The following is a 22,781-nucleotide window of genomic DNA, read 5'->3' as shown; positions in this document are numbered from 1 at the left end:
TAGTACTGCTGAAAAGGATCTAGGGATTATAGTGAACCACAAACTGAATATGAGTCAATCATGTGATGCAATTGCAAAAAAAGCTAATATAATTCTAGGGTGTATGTAAGACATGGGAGGTAGTTGTCCTTCACTACTCAGCACTGGAAAGGCCTCAGCTGGAGTATGGTGTCCAGTTTTAGGTATCATACTTTAAGAAAGATATGGACAAATTGGAGAGAGTCCAAAGGATAGCAACAAAACTGATAAAAGGTTTAGAAAACCTGACCTATTGTGAAAAATTAAGAAAGGGTAAAATAACTGAGTATGTTTAGTCTTGAGAAAAGACAACTGAGCGGGGACCTAATAACAGTTTAAATATGTTAAGGGCCATTATAAAGAGGACAGTGAAATTCTTCTTCATGTCTACTGTAGGTAGGACAAGAACTAATGGGTCTAAATGTGCAGCAAGGGAGATTTAGATTAGATATTAGGAAAAAAATTCTAACTATAAGGTAGTTAGGCTCTGGAATATGCTTCAAGGGAGGTTGTGGAATCCCCATCCATTGTTTTTAAGAACAGGTTAGGCAAATACCTGTCAGGGATGGTCTAGGTTTACTTGGTTCTGTCTCTATACAGGGGTCTGAACTAGATGACCTCTTGTGGTCCCTTGCAGCCCTACATTTCTATGATTCTATCAATGCAGGAAGTCTAGATTTAGGTACTGTTTTGGGTCTCTTACTTTATAAGGGATGGAGAAAAGGATAAGATCTACTGCCAAGTTGGGTTGAACATGAAATATTACTGTTGGACCATTCTTGCAAGTGAACTGCTTGCTTAAGTCCCATTTTTGTTTTTATAGTTGCATAAAAGTGAAAAGGAGGGATACTTGATGGTAATGGATTCAAGCTAGTCTTTAAGTCCTTTGTGACATGTAGCAAAGGAGAACCCATCTTAATTTGTCAGGGAACATGTATCATAAGGAAGAATAAAAGGCTCAACTCAGTAGTATATTTTTGAATTAGCATTCTGTCTAGTAAACTTAATGCAACTCCCCCGCCCAACACACATATTGTCATAAGCAATTCCTCTTTATAGTTTCAATTCTGAAAGTCTAAAAAAGTACTTAATTTGATTTATTTGACTGGACATTTTGAATACAGGCATAATCAAGTAATTCTGCTACTGTAGTTAGTCTGTAAAATGCTTCCTTGTACAATAAAATAAAGTGTGTATCTTCCTCATTTGGTTTCGACATTCAGCTTCTGGTATACCACACCCATTTACAACAGGTCACCCAGCTTACCTTTCGGAGAGACATCTGTACATAAGTAGCTTTAATACTGTATTTTATTTATTTAGTTTTACTCTTTTATGCATTCTTTTGCTGTTAATTTACATCTGGAATCTACAGTATTTCAAATTCATGAACACTGAGATATAGGCTTGCAGTTCCCACTGTCAGTATAACGCGAGGGAGGGAAAACAAATAGAAGCAAGAAATGTTTGAAGTATCAACATTCTCTCTCTCCCTGGAACCTCTCTCACCTTTAGTGTTGAATATGTTTGCTCATACTCACCAGAGCTATACTTTACAATGGGCCGTTTTTACTCTCAGCAAAGGAAGAACTTGTGGCTAACCAATTACAGAATGTATTTTATTCATTCTTTTATTATTGTTTAACTTTTAAATTATAGTTAATTTTATTTATTTATTCTGAAATATATTTTAGAAGACTAAACTTGAAATCATCATACTAAGGCTGCAAACACGTCATGTTAATTAACTCTATGAAAAATCAAAGACAAAAACTGACTATCGATAGCATGTGAGGGAAAAATATTTCATTGGTAGTAGGGGAAATGAACTACACATTTTTCCATCTCTAAAGTTCAAATAGATAAATGTTAAGACATCAATCACTATCAAGTTAAGAAAGTACAAATCGTTTTATGCATTCTGTGATACAGCCAACCATCTATTAGTATAATAATACGGTAATTTCCTCATTAGATTATGAGTTGATGTATGATAGAAGAAAACAGAATATTTGACTCAGAGCTTTTCTGCAATTTATGAATGATATGTATTACTCTCATTATGAACCAGTATAATAACTTGGTCTGGTCCTTGACAAGAGCTATATCATGTTCCTCATTCCAGCATCGCTTTTAACCAAGTCACTTGAAAATCTTCAACTGTATTTTAAATAATAAATTATATGCAGACAACTCTAATATGATGCGCCAGAGTATACAGTAGCACTTTACCAGAATCTCAAGAAAAAACGTCAAAAATATTGCCAAAGACACATAAGAAAGTTGAACAAGGTTAGCAGGAATTTGATCCTCAGAACAGAATATCCAGAACCAAAACATTACTGTGTTTTAAAGCTTTGCATTGCAAAAGTATTTGAGAATTGCCTACAATTTGGCAGAACAAATCTAGCAAAAAATAAATAGTATCTAGTTTCTTTCACACAAAAATCATAGCAGCAGGACAAGGGGAAAATATGAACAGCACTGTGACAAGGTATGACTTTTATAATTTGTTTTTTTATACTTGTATTTCTTATGGGAACGGACATTTAATTTGACAGTAGGAGAAAGTTTGTCAAGCTTTAAATATGCCAAAGAAGAACAGTTCAGCATGTGGGCTATTTGCACTCAAGTGGGGGTGTTTAAACATTACTTAGTCTCATCTGATTTATTTAATCCCGTGTTCTATGCAGTTGTTGTAGCCATTCAGGTCCCAAGATATTAGAGACACAAGGTGGGGGAGGTCATATCTTTCATTGGACCAATAAAATATATGATCTCACCCACCTTGTCTCTCTTATTTGATCCCTGGCAGTTGGGCTTTAGGCCTTATCTTGACAGTTGCTGATTTCCTTCTGGTGATGGACAAAGATAGGTTGTCCATTATCATTCATTTAGAATAGTCAAGCAGACATTTAGAGGGTTTGTTGATCCCATTGTGGATCCGACCGAGTGGCTGAGATAATGCTGAGTGACTGTGTTTGAGCTGGGTGAATAATGGATTTTTCAGTTTGCTGGCAATTCCATACAAAAACTTAGTGGCAATAAAGAGGAAGGACGCAGTAAGGGACACCGAGAGACAGATATTAGAGGAGAAATTGAGGAGTGTAATGTGAAGGGTGGCAAGGGGAAAGGGAAGGGGAAGCCTTTGAAATGACACAAAGCTTTACAGATTTAGGCCCCAGTCCCGGAAAGAGATCCACATTGATGTTAAATGCCCATCCATGAAGATCCATTGGTAGGATCAAGGCCTTTACTGTGTATTCCTTGATTGTATTTCATTTCTATATTTTTACATACTGGAAGTTCTGGTAGTATGGATGTTATTAAATTGAAAAAAGTCACAACTGTATCTCAGAATTCAGTAAGGTCAAGTGCAAAGCTATATGAGGTTAGTGTATGGAATTAAACTCCTGCATCCATCAATGGTACTAAAGCACACATACACACCTGAAGGGAAAGCTAAACTACAATGTTTTGGTTAATCCAATTTCTTGTAAAATCCCAAAGATTCTGGTCCATTACAGCTTGTTTTAAGGAGTCTCTCTACTTTTTCCTGCATAGCTCAGCTTTTGGCTAGCAATAACTGAACACTCTAGTTAGCTTTTTGCAATGCCGTTTTCCACAAAAGTCACTTTTATTTCATGGTTCATTTATTGTATGCTTGGCCTTGGAAATATTATAAAAAAAATAATGTTATAATTCTAATCCTGCTTGCCTTACTGTGATTTAAGAGGACATCTCTGAGGGACACTGCCACAGAGTAAACAGGAGGGTATTTGGATCACAGCCTCAAAGCAAGGACAATTCTTCTCTTAATTCACTGAAAAGCCAGTGAGTTTGCACTACTGCTCGGTACCCTGGTGTCTCTTGTGTATGCGAGTGCTAAAGGGGCATGGAGTGAAGGTCTGTGAGAAGCAATCTCGGTCAAGGAAGATTAAATAAATTTGGTGGCAGAGGGTAAAGTACTGTGGAAATGCCTGCTATGACAAGATTCCAAAACGCTAGCCATCATTCTCTTAATAATAATGTGTCCTAGCTAAGTAAATTCAGTTTAAGTATTATAAATCTTAAATAACATTCAAAATAAAGTTTTGTTTTCTGAGCTAGTTATTGTACTTACTATCTGCTAGGAAAAGTCCAACACTGTATACAAGAAAATTCACATCAGTGGGAGCACAAGAACTTGAGAAGAAATATTTTATCTCATTTGTAAAATAGCACTAATGACCTCAAGGTCAGAAATTTCCTGACAGTTAATGAATGGTGAGGTTGAGGGCCTGAGGTAAAGCTACAGTTCTCAATTCCTCTCGCAAGTCATTAAATACCAGGAAATGTCCTTCTTCTTGGCTATTAATGCTTAATTATACAACTCAAATTACTTTAATTCAAACCTACTGAAGCTTGTCAGTCATAGACTGGTAAAAATAATCCAGCATTCAAATGCTGCAATTTACTTAAGATACAAAGGTACTGCAAAAGTAACCCTACCCCTTGGCAAAAGAACAAGAATTTATGACACTATGGGTATGATATGTCGGGTCCAATTTTGAAACATGGATATTTTTAACAGACTAGCCACATCTCACATTTGGACTTTCAAACAGAGCTAGTCAGGAATTTTTGTACAAAACAGTGTTTTCATTGGAAAATGATGATTCATCGAACATTAAACGTATTAAGTTTAATAAACTTTTGATGAACTAAAGGCAATGTGCTGATAGATCCTGCCTGCTTTCCTGCCAGTTCATCTGGAATGCTGCTGGGGACACTGGAGCTTCCAGGGTCCATGGCTCTGGGACATTCCTGTCATACAGACTGCCCTAGGTCTGAGAAACAGGGTCTTCCTGGCTCTGCAATACTGGGGCAGCCCCACCATGCAGACTGAAGTGGGCTCCAGACTCCTGGGTCAGCTGTCTCCCAGGGGTATCTGATCCTGCAACCTGGGCCGTCAGTTGCCAAGAGTTGGGCAGCCTGAGGAGCCAGCTAACCCAGAAGTCTGGAAATCCTAGGATCCTCAACCCAGGGACAGGGCTACCCCAAAGCCACAAACCCTGGAAGCTGCTGACTGAAATTGACATGATTCTTGTCAGTTTCACTGCTGTTCATCACTGATTAGCAGTGGTGAAATTGAGAAGAATCATATCAATTTCAGTCAGCATCTTCCAGCATACCAGGGAGTATATTTTGTTTCAGAAAGAACATGAGTCAATTTTTCCGAGACAAAAATTTTACAGAAATTCTGGTTCACAGAAAATTTTTAAATTTTCCAGAAACTAGAGATTCAAAAGTTTTGGCAGCTCTATTTTCAAATAAGATTGCCAAAGCCATATTTATATACACAAACACTAATCTAAACACAAAATGTAGATGTTGGACATCCTATTTAAAGTTATGTTTGAAAATTGTGCTCCCACATCTTCTTTTAATAAATATAAAGCCAAGTTTTTTTTTCCTAAATGAAGCTTTTCCAAAGAAAAATGATTGCCCCTCATGAAGGATCTTCTGAGTTCTAAAAATTGAAATCTCTCTACAGTTGAGTCCTGTAAAGACAATATCTTAAGGCCCTGCAGGTTTACATAGGATGTTTTTGGCAAAATTAAACCAGTATTATTCTGAATCAGGTGGAAAGTAGAGTTATGCCTGTATACAAAATTAGAACTGGTCTGAGAACAAGTATGCTTGGAAAAAATGAAGGGTAAGTTATATGATGGAAAATGTTCCTTGTTCTGATATTCAGTGAGCTAAAGTGATGCAACAAGAAGGCAGACTTTGACAGAGATTAAACAAAGAAACTTGAGAGGGATTCAAAAAGTATCTTTGACAAAGTTCTGAGAACTAGGTTGAAGGTCCCATTTTTCTAAGGGAAGCCACATAGACAGCTTCACTAATGAGACTGCCTTCAGGGAATAGAAAATATGCAGCTGCAGAGGAAGGCAGGTAAGAAGTCTGTACCGGCTGAACGGTAACTGAGATGTAAAACTTGCACATATAAACAATTTGCAATTAGGCCTTTCTTAATCCTGCTATAAGTAATTCAACGATAAAGGATTTGGAAGCTGATAGTGAATTTATACCCTGAGATTTGCGGGGTAGATTTGCAGCCAGAAAGGAATGAAGACATTAAAGAGGATGGGGTGGGGTTAACAGGAGAAGTAGTGTGGAGGATAAATGATCAGAGGACCAAGCCAGTGGGGTGGAAAGGACTGTAAAAGTGAACAGAGGTTGGAAAGGGCCAAAAGGGAAGAGACAAAGATGGAAAAGAGTTGTGACAGATTATGGGAGGTGAGGTAAGGCAGCCAGGGGACAGTGCCATAGTGACAGACGTGAGCACGAGTCCAAATAGCAGGAAGTCCAATATTGCTGTCTGTGGCCAATATGAGAAGGCTGATTGCTGCTGCGGTGGGGGCCACTCAACTCTAGGGGCTTCCAAAGACCAGTGGCCACAGAGATATCTTGGCTGTTCCTGGAACACATGGTTGGAGGAGAGGAAGGTCGGAAAAGGTCCGCTGTGTGACATAGTATGACTGTTGTTCAGTCTGTTTGGGCTGAGGGGAAAGACAAATAGACTCTGCACTCACCACTGTTTGTTGCCAGTGATTGACTTCTGTGATGGTAGTGAGTGGAGGGGCTTCTGAGGAAGATAATTGCTAATGGGAATGGGGTGCAGGTCTTGCATAGTCTGCTCATCAGGCGGGAAAGACACATTCCATATTCTGAGGTAAAGTGCTTTGAGTGCAAACTTTCTTTTTTCTGGCCAATACAGAAGTTTATTATTTCTGATCATATTTTGCCCCCTTTGGCAGCTGACATATGCAACAGTCATCCTGTAGTGGCTTTACAACAGAATTAAAGAAAGATGTTTCAAAGTATTTGGAAAGTGTTCTTATTGCATTTGCAACTGTTTTGAGTTCCAAGTAGTTCACATTCACGCTTTGACTAGATATCTTACCGGACCATTTCCCCTAAATCAGAACTCCACCAAACACCCCAAATGAAGACACTAGCATCTGAGGTAATTTAGATCAGATGCAGTTTCAGCAGAGTGCTGCGGAAGATTCTTCTTGGATAGTCACTATCTTAATGAAAGACATCTCTCCTTTGAGTCTCTTAGTGTGAAACGTAGACTCAGGAGCTTGTAATTATAGTTCTATAAAGATGAAAGACGGCAGAAGTCAGAGGAATGATTGCCTGTGTATCAACACAGAAAACCATCATCTCTAGGAGATGAAGACCTTGCCAGCCAGTCACCTGGGAAGGTCTTTGAAACTGGTAGATCAAGTGAAAGAGACTCTTGAGTTTTCCTAGGGGTAAACTACAAAGTGAGATATCTTATTCTGAAATTAACCAGATGGGAATTTAAGAAAGTAGTATGGAAAAAGAGAAGTTGGATTAACACTGATGTGCCTATCACAGACTCTTCAACCTAACTGGCTTTGATCAGAAGCTCATCATGGTAGCAATGAATCTAGAGACTTTATCTTCTTCATTCTGAAAATTATGATCACAATCAGTTTGGAAAAGATTTGGAGAGCCAGTGAGAGTCCAGAAGTAACCTTTATTGCTTACAAGAAAGAAAAAATAAATGAACTGGCTTAGACAGGTGGGATTATGAAAATATCTCACCCTCATACATATATAGCATCAATTTTCACTGCGGGCTGTTTCCTGGATTAGGAAGTAAAATTCTTCATCTTAAACCTTGACACGTCGATTCAAAGATGAGAGGTTAACAGCTAACTGGAAACTTGGTCATTTTCTTTATCAGTAAGAGTACCTGCCAAAGGAGTGTTGTTCTCTAATAATGGCTAAACAGGTGGTAAGTTGTAATCGTTACTACTAACTGGCTAAGAATTGCACTGATCAGCATGATGGGTGCATCCTGTTTGTCTCATCCACCTGTTATGTCTCAACTATTATACTGTAAGCTCTTTGGGGGTACAGGGACAAGCAATTAGCAATGTTTGTACAGTCCCTACTATAATAGAATCCAAATAAAGTAATTATCATCATGCTGAACACACAGAAGATATAAATCCCAGATTTATAACTTTTGATCTTTTCTGAGGACTGGAACATAGGAACAAGGATTGAATGATGCAAATAGGTTCTTTTGTTACTCAGATATTTTTGTGAATTATTTTGTGTACATATAACTTCCATTGTATTGTTCTATAGGTTAAAAAAATATCGAATGGTGGCTATGATTATGAAAAGTCAAGTTACATCATCCGTTTCTATCCTGTTATAGTATTAGTTTAATATTTCAGTAAAAGAAATTAACTGTGTCAACATTAAACACTTTAACTGTTTTATTAATCATTACAGTAGCATGATTGATGTTACGTCTTCAGCAAAGGTGTGTGGAAATTTGTAAAGGATTTTCTTCATGGGCTCCAAAAATGATGTCATTGTTCAGCAAAGTATCTGACACCATAACAGAAGACTCAAACAGGGCGTTGAATTAAAAATGTTTTTTTCAAATATATTGTTACAACTTAGACAGAATGACTGACTCCCCCACTACAGAACTCAAATTGCTATGCTGGGCCAAATAGATGCAGTTTTTTTTCCCCAAAAGAAATTCAAGGCAATCATACCACATTATACATTTTATTACAATCTACATGACACTACAGTTCTTAGACTTTTTGAACTATGTAATAATGAGAAATCTGAAAATACCTAGTAAGAGGATTCCTAACCTATTTTTCTCACTGCACTGAGTTGCACTGAATAAATTCAAGGAGGTGCATAGTCTCTGATCTTGACTTTGGAGGGAATCTGTTTGTGGGATATTTAAAACTATGGTATATCTATAATATTTTATTATCTAAGTTAAATCAGGTCATATAAAGAACATTCACAGTGAATATTTTCCCTGTCCTCTCCCCTCAACTACCTGAGCTCACTGAAAATCATTATGCAACATTTTCTTTAATGAACACAGAAAAAAATTGAAAATATCTGCTTTTCTAGAAACAAACTACCTTCAAAAACGTTGACTGTCAAGTGTGTCTGATACCGCTTACATTTAAATTGGAGTTGAGTTTTAAAATAAAAATTCTTTTTAACATTTCTAAAACCAAGTACAACAGAAAAAAAAGACAATTTCTAACAGCATGTCAGTATTTGAACGTTGCTTAACATTTAAAAAATAGCATGACACATTTTTGCCAGTCAGATTGAAGTGTTCAGCAAAAAGGCACCACTTGACAGAACCTAACAAAATTGAAAAAGGTAGATCACTGAGATAGGAAAAAGCAAAGTACACACACAATTTCACAGCAAGCACAGGCAGATTAGAATAATTTTCACAATAAACAGTAATGTTGACAGACCTGTGGAGGGAACTGCCTCCCTTTTTGGTCAGGGGACATGACATAAGCAGCTTGTGTGTACGCATAGCTTTTGAAGCGAGGTTTAGGAGGTGGTGAAGGGGTGTGCACGTGACCTTGTGCTACACTGACTGTGATCTAAGAAGAAGAAATTAAGGGGAAAAAAGCAGACATACATTGATAAACATGTAGAGTACAGGAGTAAAGTATTGTTTTCAAGAACAAAAGAAGGGAAACAAGAGAGGGCACCAGCAGTTAATCTTAGAGATAGCGTTAACATGCAGCAGTCAAAATTAGGCAGAAAGTAGGGAGGTGTTTTCATTTAGTCTGACATCCCATCACGAAAGTCAGAAGGACTCCTGCTTGAGCTGCCAGGCATAATGCCAGTACTAAGTGAAAGATCTTTCTCTATAATCCAGCTAAAGCTGAAAACAAGTAGCCTGGTAGTAAGTCTTGAATAAATGAAGCCAGCATTCATCAGGTCAACTACCATGAATGGGACTGAGTCTCCCATAAGCAAGACACAGAGTTAACTCAATGGAGTGAGTAAATTAGGTCTAAGTCTCCAACCACTTCAGCAGAGATTCAGATTCAGAAGCAAAACTGAGGTAACAAGCACAAGAGAAAGTGCCTGTGTGACTTTGGTGATCTAAAAGGGCAAACTGTAGATGAGCACAGCTGAGCTCAAACACTAGTCAGTTTAAATTAAACATCAACCAATGAAAACACATTTAATAAACAGAATAGACAACAGTTATTCCATGTCTTATGTCTATGTTACTTCATATAAACAGCATTTTTATTTCAACAGACCATCGTTTAGATTATTGATATGTTAGAATGGTCCCGCATTTTAAAAAAAAAAAAAAGAAACAACCATACTTGTTATTTAATAACATTTGCAACACCCTTACCCTTTATTCTGCTCCTTCTCAAAACCCAAAATATTTATGACATGCTTTTGAAGAGAATATATCTGATATTATAAAGTAGAAATACAAAGCAAAAATCTGCTGATTTTTTACTTTAAAACAGCCCAATACTGCATGCAAAGCAATACAAAATAAAGTTCATGCAGACATTTCTATTTGATAAATTTGTTCACTGAAGTTACAGATATGCCTGAAGATTCTCTCTTTCTCTCCCTGGCCCTCTTGAAACATATCTTAAAACTATCATGCTGTGAGCAGAAACGTGAAAGAACTCTGACAGACAGACAAACAATATCCTGTAATATCCTGGACAGACCTTACTGAATTAAGGGTAGCATTTTTGCAGTTCTGGTATTACAAACTGAAATGTGTATACACTATTGAGAGATTGTATGGAACTTCTTTAGCAGGAAGACAAGATAAATGCAATCTCTGGAAGATACAAGGAAATACAAAGGCCTTTTAGGAAGTGAGTCAAGTGTATTTCCTTAGGAAATACTTTGAGGTGAGGGGAATTCAAATTCTCCCCCTCCAAACCCAACCTTTTGAAGATATGCCCTGAAGAGAGAGACTGTTTGTACATTAGCAAACTGCTTCTGGAAACTCCAGATAAAAGGGTAGACTAAACTTGTCATGGGGGTGCTTGTTCTGAGCTAAAGCTGTGAAGAAATTTTAAGTTCACAAGGACTCTCCTATGGTGAGGAGTTGAAGGACTCATAATGCCAGATCCCATGTTAGAGTTGGGGTGATGTTTGGTAAGTTTTATTAGCATGTATATAGGTTCATTTTTTGTTTTTAATATATGTTCTCTGTAATGCTTTTTACCTTAAAAATAAAGTGGACTTGCTTAGAAAACTCTGAGTAGTAACTTATATCTGTAGCAGTCATGCTGTTACCAGTCTCTGAAGAGAAAGCAAGCAGGTGTGTTTAGACAGACTGCCTTTGTTGGGAAACATACAGTGAAGGCACAGAACAGTACAGCCTGGAAATACCCTGGTCAGAAGGGAGAGAGATATGCAGGTCTTCACCCAAGAGAAGCAACAGCTGGGGAGCTGGAAGCCTGAGCATGGGTGCTTTGCTGACAAGTGCAGTTGCCATGAAGTGTGACCCTCACCTGTTCAGAGAAGCGTTGTTGATGACGTAATTGTATGTGTTCTTCTCTAGTGACCTTTGATTGCCGTGGCAATGTTTCCACTTCCTGGATGGCTTCAATGGTGACATGCTGGGGTAGAACTTGGAAGAGTGATGTCACGTACATTAAGATTGACTTCTTATCGGGATAGGCAGTTGCAATATCTGGAAAATATATTAACATAGATCATTTCTGTTTCCATACTAGAAAGTATGCAATTGAAAAAAAACAATCAATTTCAAAGGAAGTTGACAGACTAATGAGCAGTCAACTGTCCATGTGAGTCCTCTGGAGACTAATTAGAGCATTATATTCAGCTCCAAAGTTTCCTATCAAACTTGCATACCAATGAGAAAGAGACAAGGTTTCATATGGTAATTGTTTTTTTCATTCACACAAATTTCTCTTAGGTAATTCTTCTTCAGTGTAACTGCAAGTACTGTACAGTCTGACTGAGTGACCTTCATTAGGTCGGACAAGGAACAGAAAATCAAGTAAGCTACATTTTCTTTTGAACCATGTTAATGTTGCAGCTAACATGGGCAACCTTAGTAGTTTAATAGTTATAGATTATACAACATTTTAATGCTCTTTGGTTCTGTGGGGAAAAAAAAATCACAGGTTTTTCTGATGATTAGGTAAATGTGAAAGGTGACTGCATAATGTCTGAATTCCCTGACTCCTCAGAAACAGTCACTGTTCTACATAGCCTAAGATCTATGATGTCCATGAAAGATATTTAACGAAAACAAAGTTTATGAATGTTAGATATGATAGTATAAGTCTAGTAATTACATGCCATCTCTTTACTTGGACACAACCAGCATGTACCATCAGATCTGATTCTCTGTGCATAGCCGTGATACGCCAGCAGGAAAAAAGGTTGATCTAACCCAACATTCTAGTCAATAACAATTTGTAAAAATGTAAGTAATGTGGTATCTCTTTCAAGTAGTTCCTTTGTTATTTGGCATTAAAATTTACCTCCTGCACTCAGTTCAGTAAATCAAGATGTAAAAAGACTGTTGTATAAGAAATTTATTATTAATCCCAACAATGCTTAAACATAAGCATTGGAAGAAGGCCAAGAGATATCCATACCAATGAGGTTTTACTGTCAAACCTCTCCTAGTTTAGCTAAGCGACAGAAAAAAATTCAGTTCAAATTCATTTATTCTTATCACTGGTGCAATAACACAACAAGGTGGTACCTGATTCTCCTTCTTGGAATTTGAAAAGCATGAGAGCAGACATTATACATTAATTCTCCATACAATTTTGAGCAGGCAAAGGGCATCTGGCCCAGCATGGCCAACTGTGCCTTTGGTTTATCTTGATCCCACCTTTCTGATTTTTCTCCACCCTTTCATCACTTGTTTTCCCAAAACTTAAGCATTTGAACTCGTATGTCGTATATTTTTATCTTTTAATTAGCATTGCCCACTAAATTATTCCACTGACTCATTACCAATCATTTTACATTGTCCAATTTCTCTGACAAACTCATATTTCACAAAATATTATGTAGAATCTATTTTTATTGTTTGATTATATTTGAGCTTTGAAGTTCAGTTCTACTCTTAAAAAGTGACAGCAAAAATGGCATTTGAGTTCCATGTTTACAGTATCAGTGATTGAAAGATCAAACATACTCATTTTAATATATAAATGATTTTTTTCTAACTCTAAGTTGCGGCTGGTTGAATTCTACAAGACAAACAAACAAAAAAACCCACCAAAACCAATCTTTGTGAATATTTTTGAGTTCTGAACAGCATTTTGGTTTTATCTTGTTCATATCTTTTTATTCACTAATCAGAATGGCAGATACAGTACCACATGACTAAACATATACCACAAGCAACAAATGGTCAAAATGAAGAGTTTGCAAATACCCCATTGTAAGGGACCAGGGCATACACAGTCTGGCCTAACAGTCACAGCTGAGCTGAAGTCCAAATGTCAGGGATGGTAGTCGGTGAGTAGAGTTCGGAGGAATCACCAGAGCTGAGATCAATATGCAAGAGTCGGGGTCAAAGTCAGGCTGGGGTCAGAGATTGGAGATGAGAGGTAGTATCAGGCTGGATGGCCTCTGTCTTCTGGGAGGTCCATCTTGATGCCCTCAGGGGAAAGGATGTAACCCAAGAATTCTGTGGCGAACTGGTCATTTTTCCAATGTTTGCTTCAGCAATCTTTCAAGGATGGAATGAATGTAGTAACAATGCTGCTCAGAATTGTCTGAAAACACAAGTACGTCATTGAGATAGTTGACTACATACTGGTCCAGGAGGTCTCTAAACACGTCGCTCACAAACCGCTGAAAAGTTGTGGGAGCACTGGTCAACCTGAATGACATTACTAAATATTCAAATTGCCCAGAGTGGGTTTGAAAGTCAATCTTCAATTTGTCTGCAGCCCTGATGACCACAAGGTTGTAAGCATCCTGGAAGTCCAGTTTGGTGAAAATTCTGGCAGATCACACATGATCTAATAACTCCCAGATTAAGGACAGGGGATACCGGTTTTGGACCATCACCTGGTTTAAGGCCCACTAGTCTACACAATGCAATAGCATTCCATTCTTTTTCGTAATTAAAAGGACCAGAGCCTCTGCTAGGGAGGTGGAACACCAGATGAAGCACAGGGCCAGGTTGCCCTGGATGTATGCATGAAGGGCATTGACATTGCATAATGTCCACATGGGACCTTCTCCTCAGATTGGAGGTCTATGTGTCAGTCATAATCCCAGTGCAGAGGTAGCATGTCTGCATTTTTCTTTTCAAAAACGTCCGCATGATCCCAATATTTTGGCTGCAGGAGTCCAGGACCAGAGGGTTGGGGCCGGCTGCATGCTGGCAGTCCCCTGGGTAGTATTCAGAGGGAAAGTTGATCCTCTTCTCTCACGAGGAGATGAAAGGGACATGCTCCTTCAAACTGGCAATGCCAAGTATTAGAGGGAAGTGTGGCGAATGGATCACATTGAACTGTAGCACTTCCCAAGTGGGCTGGGATTACAGCCTCTGGGGGTACTGTTTCCTGTGTCACTGACCCTAAGGACAGGAGGGATCCATCTATCATCTTTACAAGGACTGATGTAAGCTTAGATTGAGTGGGAACTGTAGCACTCAAGAGGCTTTACCATCTATGAAGTCACTGGTAGACCTGGAATTAATCAGGGTCCACTGAGGGGTAAATCAATTTGGCCCCATCTGTAGTATGTAACTTTATTTGTACTCATAAGTGTGGGGACGACCCAGGTATCCTGGATCAGGTTTCTCTTGAGGGCTAGGGATAATGTCGGAACGTAGTGCCCTATATGGCCTGGGCTCACTCATTTCCCAATTTCTTTCAGGTAGACATCCAAAATAGGCAAGAGGCAACGGCATGTGTTTGTGCTTCACAATAAAAGCATATGTTGTTATGCCGTCACCATTCCTTTTCTTCCAGGGTCAACCATCAGTGGCCCAGATCAACCTGCACCAGTTAATAGTTGGACCCTGGGGGTTTTGGTGTGGATAAAGTGGTGGCAGGGTGCCCCTCCTCTTCTCCTTTCATTCACGAAGCCAGTTATCAATGCAAAGAGAGATATCAGTGAAAGCATCTAAGAAGGTCAGGCTCTCAACACGGGTTGGCTCATTTTTTACTTCCTCACTAATCCACACCGAAAGCGATGCAGTTGGGCTGCCTCAATTGCACTCGACATCAGCTGCGAATCAATGGAACTGGACATGAGGCCACTGGCCCTTCCCCTTGCTGAAGCCTTCAAAGTGTGGCTTCTGCTGAGTGAGCACAATGAGGGTTGTAGTAAATTTCAGGAAATGCTGGCAGGAAGGCATTCTAGTACACAAGCCTTCTCCAACTAGTCAACTCATCACTAAGTTCCACCCTGGCCTGGTACATTCAAGAGTGGAGCAGGAAAAGGCAATAACACTGATTCATGAATCCCCTGAACTTGTGGCAGTTTCAAAAACCAGTTTCCAAACCCACTCCTGCAGGTCTGGTATCCTATGGGGTCCCGTGGGTGATGGTAGACTCCACCCATTCCATATCCCTGTTAAGGGGCTTCTATAGAGGGGTCGGAAGTGGATCTGGGCAAACTGTAAGATACCAGGACATAAGCGCTCTGGCCTAGCAGTCACAGCTGGGCTTGAGTCCATATGTCAGGGACGGCAGTAATTGAGCAGGGGTCAGAGGAATTACCAGAGCCAGATTCAATAAACAAGAGTTGGGGTCAAAGTCAGGCTGGGGTTGGAAATTGGAGAGGGGAGGCAGTAGGAGGCTACAATCTGGAAACAAGAGTCATGGTCAGAGTCAGGGTATGATTGGAAGCCGGAGGTCAGGAGTTGCAGGAGGCCTGAAGTCTAAATTGTTGTCCAGACAACTTCCAGGGAGACCCTCTAGGGTTAAATAGGGAAGTTGTCCAACCAGAAGGCCAAAGGTCCTGTCTAGCTCCCTTTGGTGGTACTCCCCATGGCACCTATTATCCACAGTACTTCCTGGATGTGCCTCTGCGCGGCACTGTGAGAATGTCAGTGGTCCCAGGCTCTGCAATCCTAGGTTCTAGTCCCCGCATCCTGATACCCATATGCTGAGAATGGTTTGTCCATTTTATTAGGCAAATACACAAATAATTACAATGTGCAGATATCAGGATAGACTGGCAATCAGGGGGAAAAGAGGCTATATTCTTTGGATTATTTAGTCACAAGAAGTAGTTGATCATCTATTGCCAGACATGGAAAAATCAACTAGGGATCTGAAAGTCAATCTGGCTGTCATTTTTCTTTTCTTTCTTCTAAACTCTATGCCCAAATCTTGAATCATCACAGCAATAGTGTTTTCTGTAGGAAAACACTCTCTTCTGTTGACCTGTGCTACCCTATTGCATTCAGATTCTGCCCTGACACCTGAGTAAAACTATTCTTTTAATCAGCTATTTGCCTGGCGGAGCTTAAAAGTACCACCAGGTATGTAGACAATTTTAAGATCCTTAAGCTGTCCAAGAAAAAAAAACAACAACTTGCCAACTCAAGAGAAACATGACACCTCTCAGAATTATCCATACGCCCTTTAAAAATTATTCCTAAAAACTAGAATATTTAAGAAAGTTTCTCAGAGTTTCTAGATCAACCCATTTTTGAGATGATGCTTTAGACAAAAAGTATTGGAAAGCTCTCCAAAAAATTAAAAACACCTTTATTTAAGTCCTATGTTCAGAAATGACCCTTTCTGAATAGCCTCAAACTTTCCCAAAAATTGTCAGGCTAGAGACAAAACAAAGAATGTATTGAAAAAAATAATGTATCAAAAAAAGAATGTATTGAAAAAGTTAGACTGGCGGTCAAAACAGAATTTAAAATGGAAACAGTTACAACCTTAAATAACAAAAACCAAGTACTATGGCTCAAGAAGACTTCACACCATTTGCAAAACCTGTTCTCAAACTCTGAGAAGTTTACCCATTATAATTTCAATGTACATTTTCAAGTCACTGCTGAAAAGCTACTACTGCTGGAGACTTATACATTTTCAAAAGTGACTAGTGATTTTGGGAGCACAACCTGAAACATATTACATAGCAAATAATCTTCAGAGAGCTGTGTTCTATAAACCAGAGCCTTTTAAGGTGAAAAGTTGAACACTCAAATTGTGGCATCCAAAAATCACGAGTGGCTTTTGGAAACATAGCCTGCAAAACAGAATTGTGCTAGTTCTAGAGCCTAATCTACCACTGAGAGGTACTAGAGAGTGGAAACTCAATGCTAATTTCATCATTCATTTTAATATATTATGTAATGTTGTGCCTCTTGAACCCTCAGCTATTTGGTTAACATGGTTCATCAGGTGCAGAAAGAATCTGGGATTCAGCTACAGAACTTGAAAAAAGAACAATCAAAAACCCTAAATAATAAATGATCCCCTCCTTCTGCCTTCCCAGCTGATCTTTGTAATTTATGTGAGATTTATTAAGAAAATAATTACCCTGTTTCCCCGAAAATAAGACAGTGTCTTATATTAATTTTTGCTCCCAAAGATGCGCTAGGTCTTATTTTCAGGGGATGTCTTATTTTTCAGAAATGAAAAATGCCTTATTATCGGTGGATGCCTTATTATCGGGGAGGTCTTATTATCGGGGGGATGCCTTATATTACAACGAGAGGCAAAACTGTAAGTAGGCCTTATTTTCGGAGGATGTCTTATTTTCGGGGAAACAGGGTAGCACTGCTAAGATTTTAGAGGGATCTCAGAGTTTTGATTTTCTGTAGCAAATCACCTTAAGTTAATCCATGTATTTGTTCTTATTGAGGACTCCTGAATGTAACAAAACTGGGAGCTTCTAAGCCAATGTATCCAATGTCAAAAAGAAGTCAGGCTTTTCATAAAGTGATATACCAGCCAATTTTATAAGCCTCATATTTCATAAGTGGCTTGTCATAGGCAGTTCATATTTTGTCAACAAGTTATCCTCTGTCAACAGACAACATATTTCTGGTAGAAAGGAACATTTTGTAGAAATCAATGAAGGTGGGAGGAGAGTGCTCAAAGGTTAAATAACCTTTAGGTTAGAAAATGGTATACAGCAAACCTCTGAGTGTGAACCCCTTATAAATTAAAAACACCTTTTTTTTATATTTAACACTATTATAACTGTTGGCGGTGAATCATGGCTTGGAGGTGGAGGCTGACAGGTCACCACCCCCCACACAGTAACCTTGCGACCCCCTGAGGAGTCACGACCCCCAGTTTGAGAACCCCTGTTTTAGTTATATCTGTCCCTATCTTCGCACATCTTCCTTTCTCAAAATAAGATTTTCCTCTCAATCCCCTGAACAAATATATGCCTAGATTCATTTGGTGGTTGATTCTATTCACTTTTGGTATCAACCTGGTGGCAGAGTAGCTTTCAAGAAGTAGAAAGATTTGATACATTATAGGTAACTCTGCTATTGTATGTTAACTACTAAAGCACATTTTGTACTTTTTAATGACATTTTGAGAATCTCATTTTGAATTATATAGATGGCAGAAGCAAAACTGAATTCTGAGTTCTGTAAATGTGAAAACCTCTTGATCTCCAACTACAGAAGTCAGATATCCAGAGAGACACTAAGAAGGAAATAAAGAAAACTAAAACTGAAAAATTCCAACACAATACATAAAACTCTGGGTTACTATAGCTGCTTAACACAACATTGTTCAAAGTAGCATACTGTGAATTCTATCTTTCATGTAATTCTTTAGGGCATATTACAGCATATAAATAGATTGTTCCCGCTTAAAAATATTAATACCTACAAAGCACTGAAGTGGAAAAATTAATAGCTCTGGTGATAATTACCAAATGTTTATGACTTCCAGTGAATATCAATGGGACTTAGGCAGCTAAGTGCATAAGTCGTGTTTGTAAATGGGATGTAGGCACTTTTGAAAACACAGCTGTTTAGAAGGAACTTTCAAAATATGCAATAATTAAATCAATTTACATTAAATAAGTTCTATCTTATCTCCAATGTAAGTATAAGATATATTAATTTCTATAATGTAAACTATTCCTTGCAGGCACTGTGTGTCTTCACATATGTTTGTTCAGCACCTAACACATTTGGGCACCTCTCCTGATTGGAGAGCCTTAGGTGCTATTATAATATAAATATTTAAAATGATAATAATGCAAAGCAGGACACAATGACATTGGTTGTCATAGCAATTTTTAATTAATAATCTCTAAAGAAACCTTTGGAGTCATCTCTCAATGTGAAGGCTGAGGACAAATAAGCAGCTGCTGTGTTCCATTATGGAGGAAGTTATTTGATTTGGGAAGATCTTTCTGAGACAGACAGCACAGCAACTTTATATATATATATAGATAGATATAGATATAGATATACGTACACACATACACACATTAATTTCTATAGATGAATTTGAGACTTTTCCATTTGTTATAAGTAGTGCAACTACATTTATACATCCGCATCCTTGAATAGCACAGTGAAGATTGCTTTCAAGACTCCCCAAATTGTTATTAATTTCAGAAAAAAAATAGTGTTTCAGAAAAAAACATATTGATTTCCCTATCTGTGAAAAATTCGAGTTCATATTTCCTTCTCAAGAGAAAAAACCCAGCACATTACTAACAATTATAGAATATTCCTTATTTTCACAGAATTTCATTTTCAGGCTTCTTGTCAATGAAGGCAGAGTAGAAAAAAATCCTTTTTATAAAATACAGACCAAAAAATGGCATTTACAAGTAATTTTTTCCAATATGCCTTAATCTTGAGATGGAGGAGATGAGTAGCGTAGTTTTGTTATGAAACTATTTCTTAAATAAAATACTCTTATCTTGGTTAATCAGGCCGAGCAAAGTCTGATTAGCCAGCTGCCTGGGGAAACCTTGAAACACCTCTGGGAAAGGTAAGCATAACAATTCATTACCTAAACCCCAGGACACTGTTTTCAAGTTTACTGCCAATCACAGGAGAGTAACATGAATTGCTGGACAGGATTAAAATATAAATGATTTATAGCAGGCAAGGTCTCTGAATTCAAGGATTATGGAGATTGGTAAGGCTGTCATGAAGCTCGAGTGACGCTTCACCTTTACCCAAAAATATCATATCCTCAGAAACAGATCAAGATTCATTTACAGATCTTCCAATAAATTTCAGTTATTGGGGCAAGAGACTCCTGCCCCGGGAACAATGAATTTAGACTGGGATTTTCTAAAGAGACATCAAATGCCTCACACTCAGGGCAGATCTGATTTATTTATGTGATTCCCCATTTAGGAGAATATGATTGAGACCACCAACAGATTTCAGATATGCTACCAAAATCCATTAGGTGGTAACAGTTTTGATCACTACTAAGTTGGACCAGATATGAGCCAGAATCCCCAAATGAAGTAAATAGTTATGTGGCAATAGAAGGTCAAAGTTAGCAAAAATCCTTATTCCAGTATATCAACATGGATTGTACACCAACCAGAATGACAAGAAAGAATTCATTCCTATGTGTGTATATAAGAGATGGGTTGGAATCAAAACACCATATCCAATACCTTTAAATCTGTGAAAATTTAGATCCAAGCTTTGTAGCTCATACCCACCCCTTGTGTATACTTATGATTCTCTTTTTAGTAGACCTCTCTGCATTCAATATAATTGTGCCTGTATGACACAAACATGATTCAGCCTAGAATTCCTACCATAGCTAGGAACTCTTCAGCCACAGATTTAATAGGAGCCAAATTGATTAATGCAAATTTTTGTCATTTAATTATTTGAGTAACCGTGGACAAGTAACAGTAGCAGACAGGGAGCTGGTGTTTTGTTTAATACTAATACTAGTCCAGTTAGCAATGAGTTCTGACACTATATTGTTCTGTTTTGATGGATAGTGGATTAGAAATGCTAGACACAGGAACAGCAGCAGTTACAGCAAAGGTGGCTGTGGTGGATTGGTCTATTGACATTTGGTTGGTGAACCATAAGAATCTATAAAGCCTTTGGGAGAAAGGTTCACAAGTGCAATGCTAACCTATTCTTTAGTGATAACCTTTTAAATGTATGTTTGGATTTTTTTCTCCTCTCTTTATTCTGAATTCATAGAATACCAGGGTAGATTATTTTTCTTTTCTAGATTTTGTCCAATATGTAGCTTGTACAGTTAGCATTTATCTACTTTTGACTTTTAAATAAAACTTCTAGTAATAGTGGCAGATTGTCAATATTTATTGACAAGTGATATTTAAAAAAACCTCAGTATTTAGGAAATACTGTTTTTTCTAAACAAACATTGGAAATATCTACAATAATTAATCATTATTAAAATTCAAGGGTGTATATTATATATTCAGAACACTATTTGATCCAATTCAAGTCCCCCCCCCTTCCCTGTATATTAGTTGCCCTATTTATAAAATTTGTTTCTAAGCATGGTTACAGACTATGGCAGTGGACTGAGGAGAGGAGAAACCTCCTTCCTTCTGTGTTCAAAGATGAAGAGTGGGGGAGGGTGGCTCCAGGACATTGGTAAGGAGCCAGAGAGGCTGCCAGTTAAAATCAAGTCCAGAACAGGAGTGATCATGATTATCCAAGAGTTGCTCAGTGGCATATATGAATGAGCACATGGATTACAGTCCAGTACCCAATGCACAGTTTTCTGCATAATACCCATTACTGCAGTTTTCAGAGAAGCAGCCGTGTTAGTCTGTATCCCCAAAAAGAACAGGAGTACTTGTGGCACCTTAGAGACTAACAAATTTATTTGAGCATAAGCTTTCATGGGCTACAGCCCACTTCTTCGGATGCATAGAATGGAACATATATTGAGGAGATATATATACACGTACAGAGAGCACTTCAAAAGTTTTTTTCTCTTACTTAATTGGCCTCTCAGAGTTGGTAAGACAACTCCCGCCTTTTCATGCTCTCTGTATGTGTATATATATCTCCTCAATATATGTTCCATTCTATGCATCCGAAGAAGTGGGCTGTAGCCCACGAAAGCTTATGCTCAAATAAATTTGTTAGTCTCTAAGGTGCCACAAGTACTCCTGTTCTTATTACTGCAGTTGACACCCTTAACACCAAGTACAAGCAAGCTAAAGAATGAGTGAGAATGGACCAAAGCACAATACATTCTAATCTCTGGAGAGCGGTCAGGCAGGGCGGTGAACCAGGAAACTGGGCTAGGCAAAGGTTTGAAGGAGGAGGACTGCAGAACCAAAGGAGAGAATACAGAAATCACAAAGGATTCAGGACGTGCGTACCAGTTTTATTTTAATAATGTAAACCTTCATGTGCAGTGGAGCTGAGGCAGAAGTACCAAGAGGGATGTTAGAAGCACTGACACCCAGGAGTTTCACAACAGAATGCCTAAAGTTAGGCTTAAATTGATGGTTAGGTGGCAATACAAGGATTTAGGAGCCTAAGTATAGGCAGCCATTGTTAAAATCCTGGCCAAAGTAAGCATAAGCTGTAGAAGCTCAGCTCCACTGAAAACTGGAACACTTATTTAGGTACCCAGTTATGGATGTAGGGAGAGGTTTTTCAAAGGCACACATTTCCCTTATAGTGAAAGGTAGGCACCTAGCCCCCTTGGATGCCTTTGAAAATTTCAGATATCAGTACCTAGCTTTCGGCACCAAGTTTGAAAACACTGGCATAAGCAATGCTTTGTAATCACTGCTATGCTGTAGGAGCTACACTATTACTTTATTCTCCCCTAGGAAAGCCCACAAACACCAGAACCAAATAATTTTGTATATTCTTCTCTTCCCTCCTTACACAGCTCTTCACACCCTCCAGACTGAAAATATTTTACAGACTTTCTTCAGACTCAACCATCAATTCA

At 38.3% G+C, this 22,781-nt stretch overlaps 1 protein-coding gene across 24 annotated transcripts in view; it reads right to left on the bottom strand.

Annotated features, from left to right (window-relative positions):
• Nucleotides 1-22,781, bottom strand: part of DMD (dystrophin) — a 2,010,563-nt gene that overhangs the window by 1,347,426 nt on the left and 640,356 nt on the right. For 21 of the 24 annotated variants that reach the window (XM_065590838.1, XM_065590858.1, XM_065590878.1 and 18 more), the window contains 2 exons: nt 11,403-11,584; nt 9,360-9,494 (listed from right to left, as the gene is read on the bottom strand). The exons of 1 other annotated variant lie outside the window; for it this stretch is intronic. In XM_065590838.1, coding sequence (XP_065446910.1) covers nt 9,360-9,494; nt 11,403-11,584 — 317 coding nt within the window. The remainder of the gene's footprint in view (nt 1-9,359; nt 9,495-11,402; nt 11,585-22,781) is intronic. 2 more of the 24 variants (XM_065590907.1, XM_065590914.1) reach the window with 1 other exon arrangement.

The sequence above is a fragment of the Chrysemys picta genome, chromosome 1 (assembly GCF_011386835.1).
Source record: "Chrysemys picta bellii isolate R12L10 chromosome 1, ASM1138683v2, whole genome shotgun sequence".
Lineage (NCBI taxonomy): Eukaryota > Metazoa > Chordata > Testudines > Emydidae > Chrysemys > Chrysemys picta.
The sequence above is the reverse complement of the archived record's forward strand: the minus strand, read 5'-3'. Positions and strand labels throughout refer to the sequence as shown.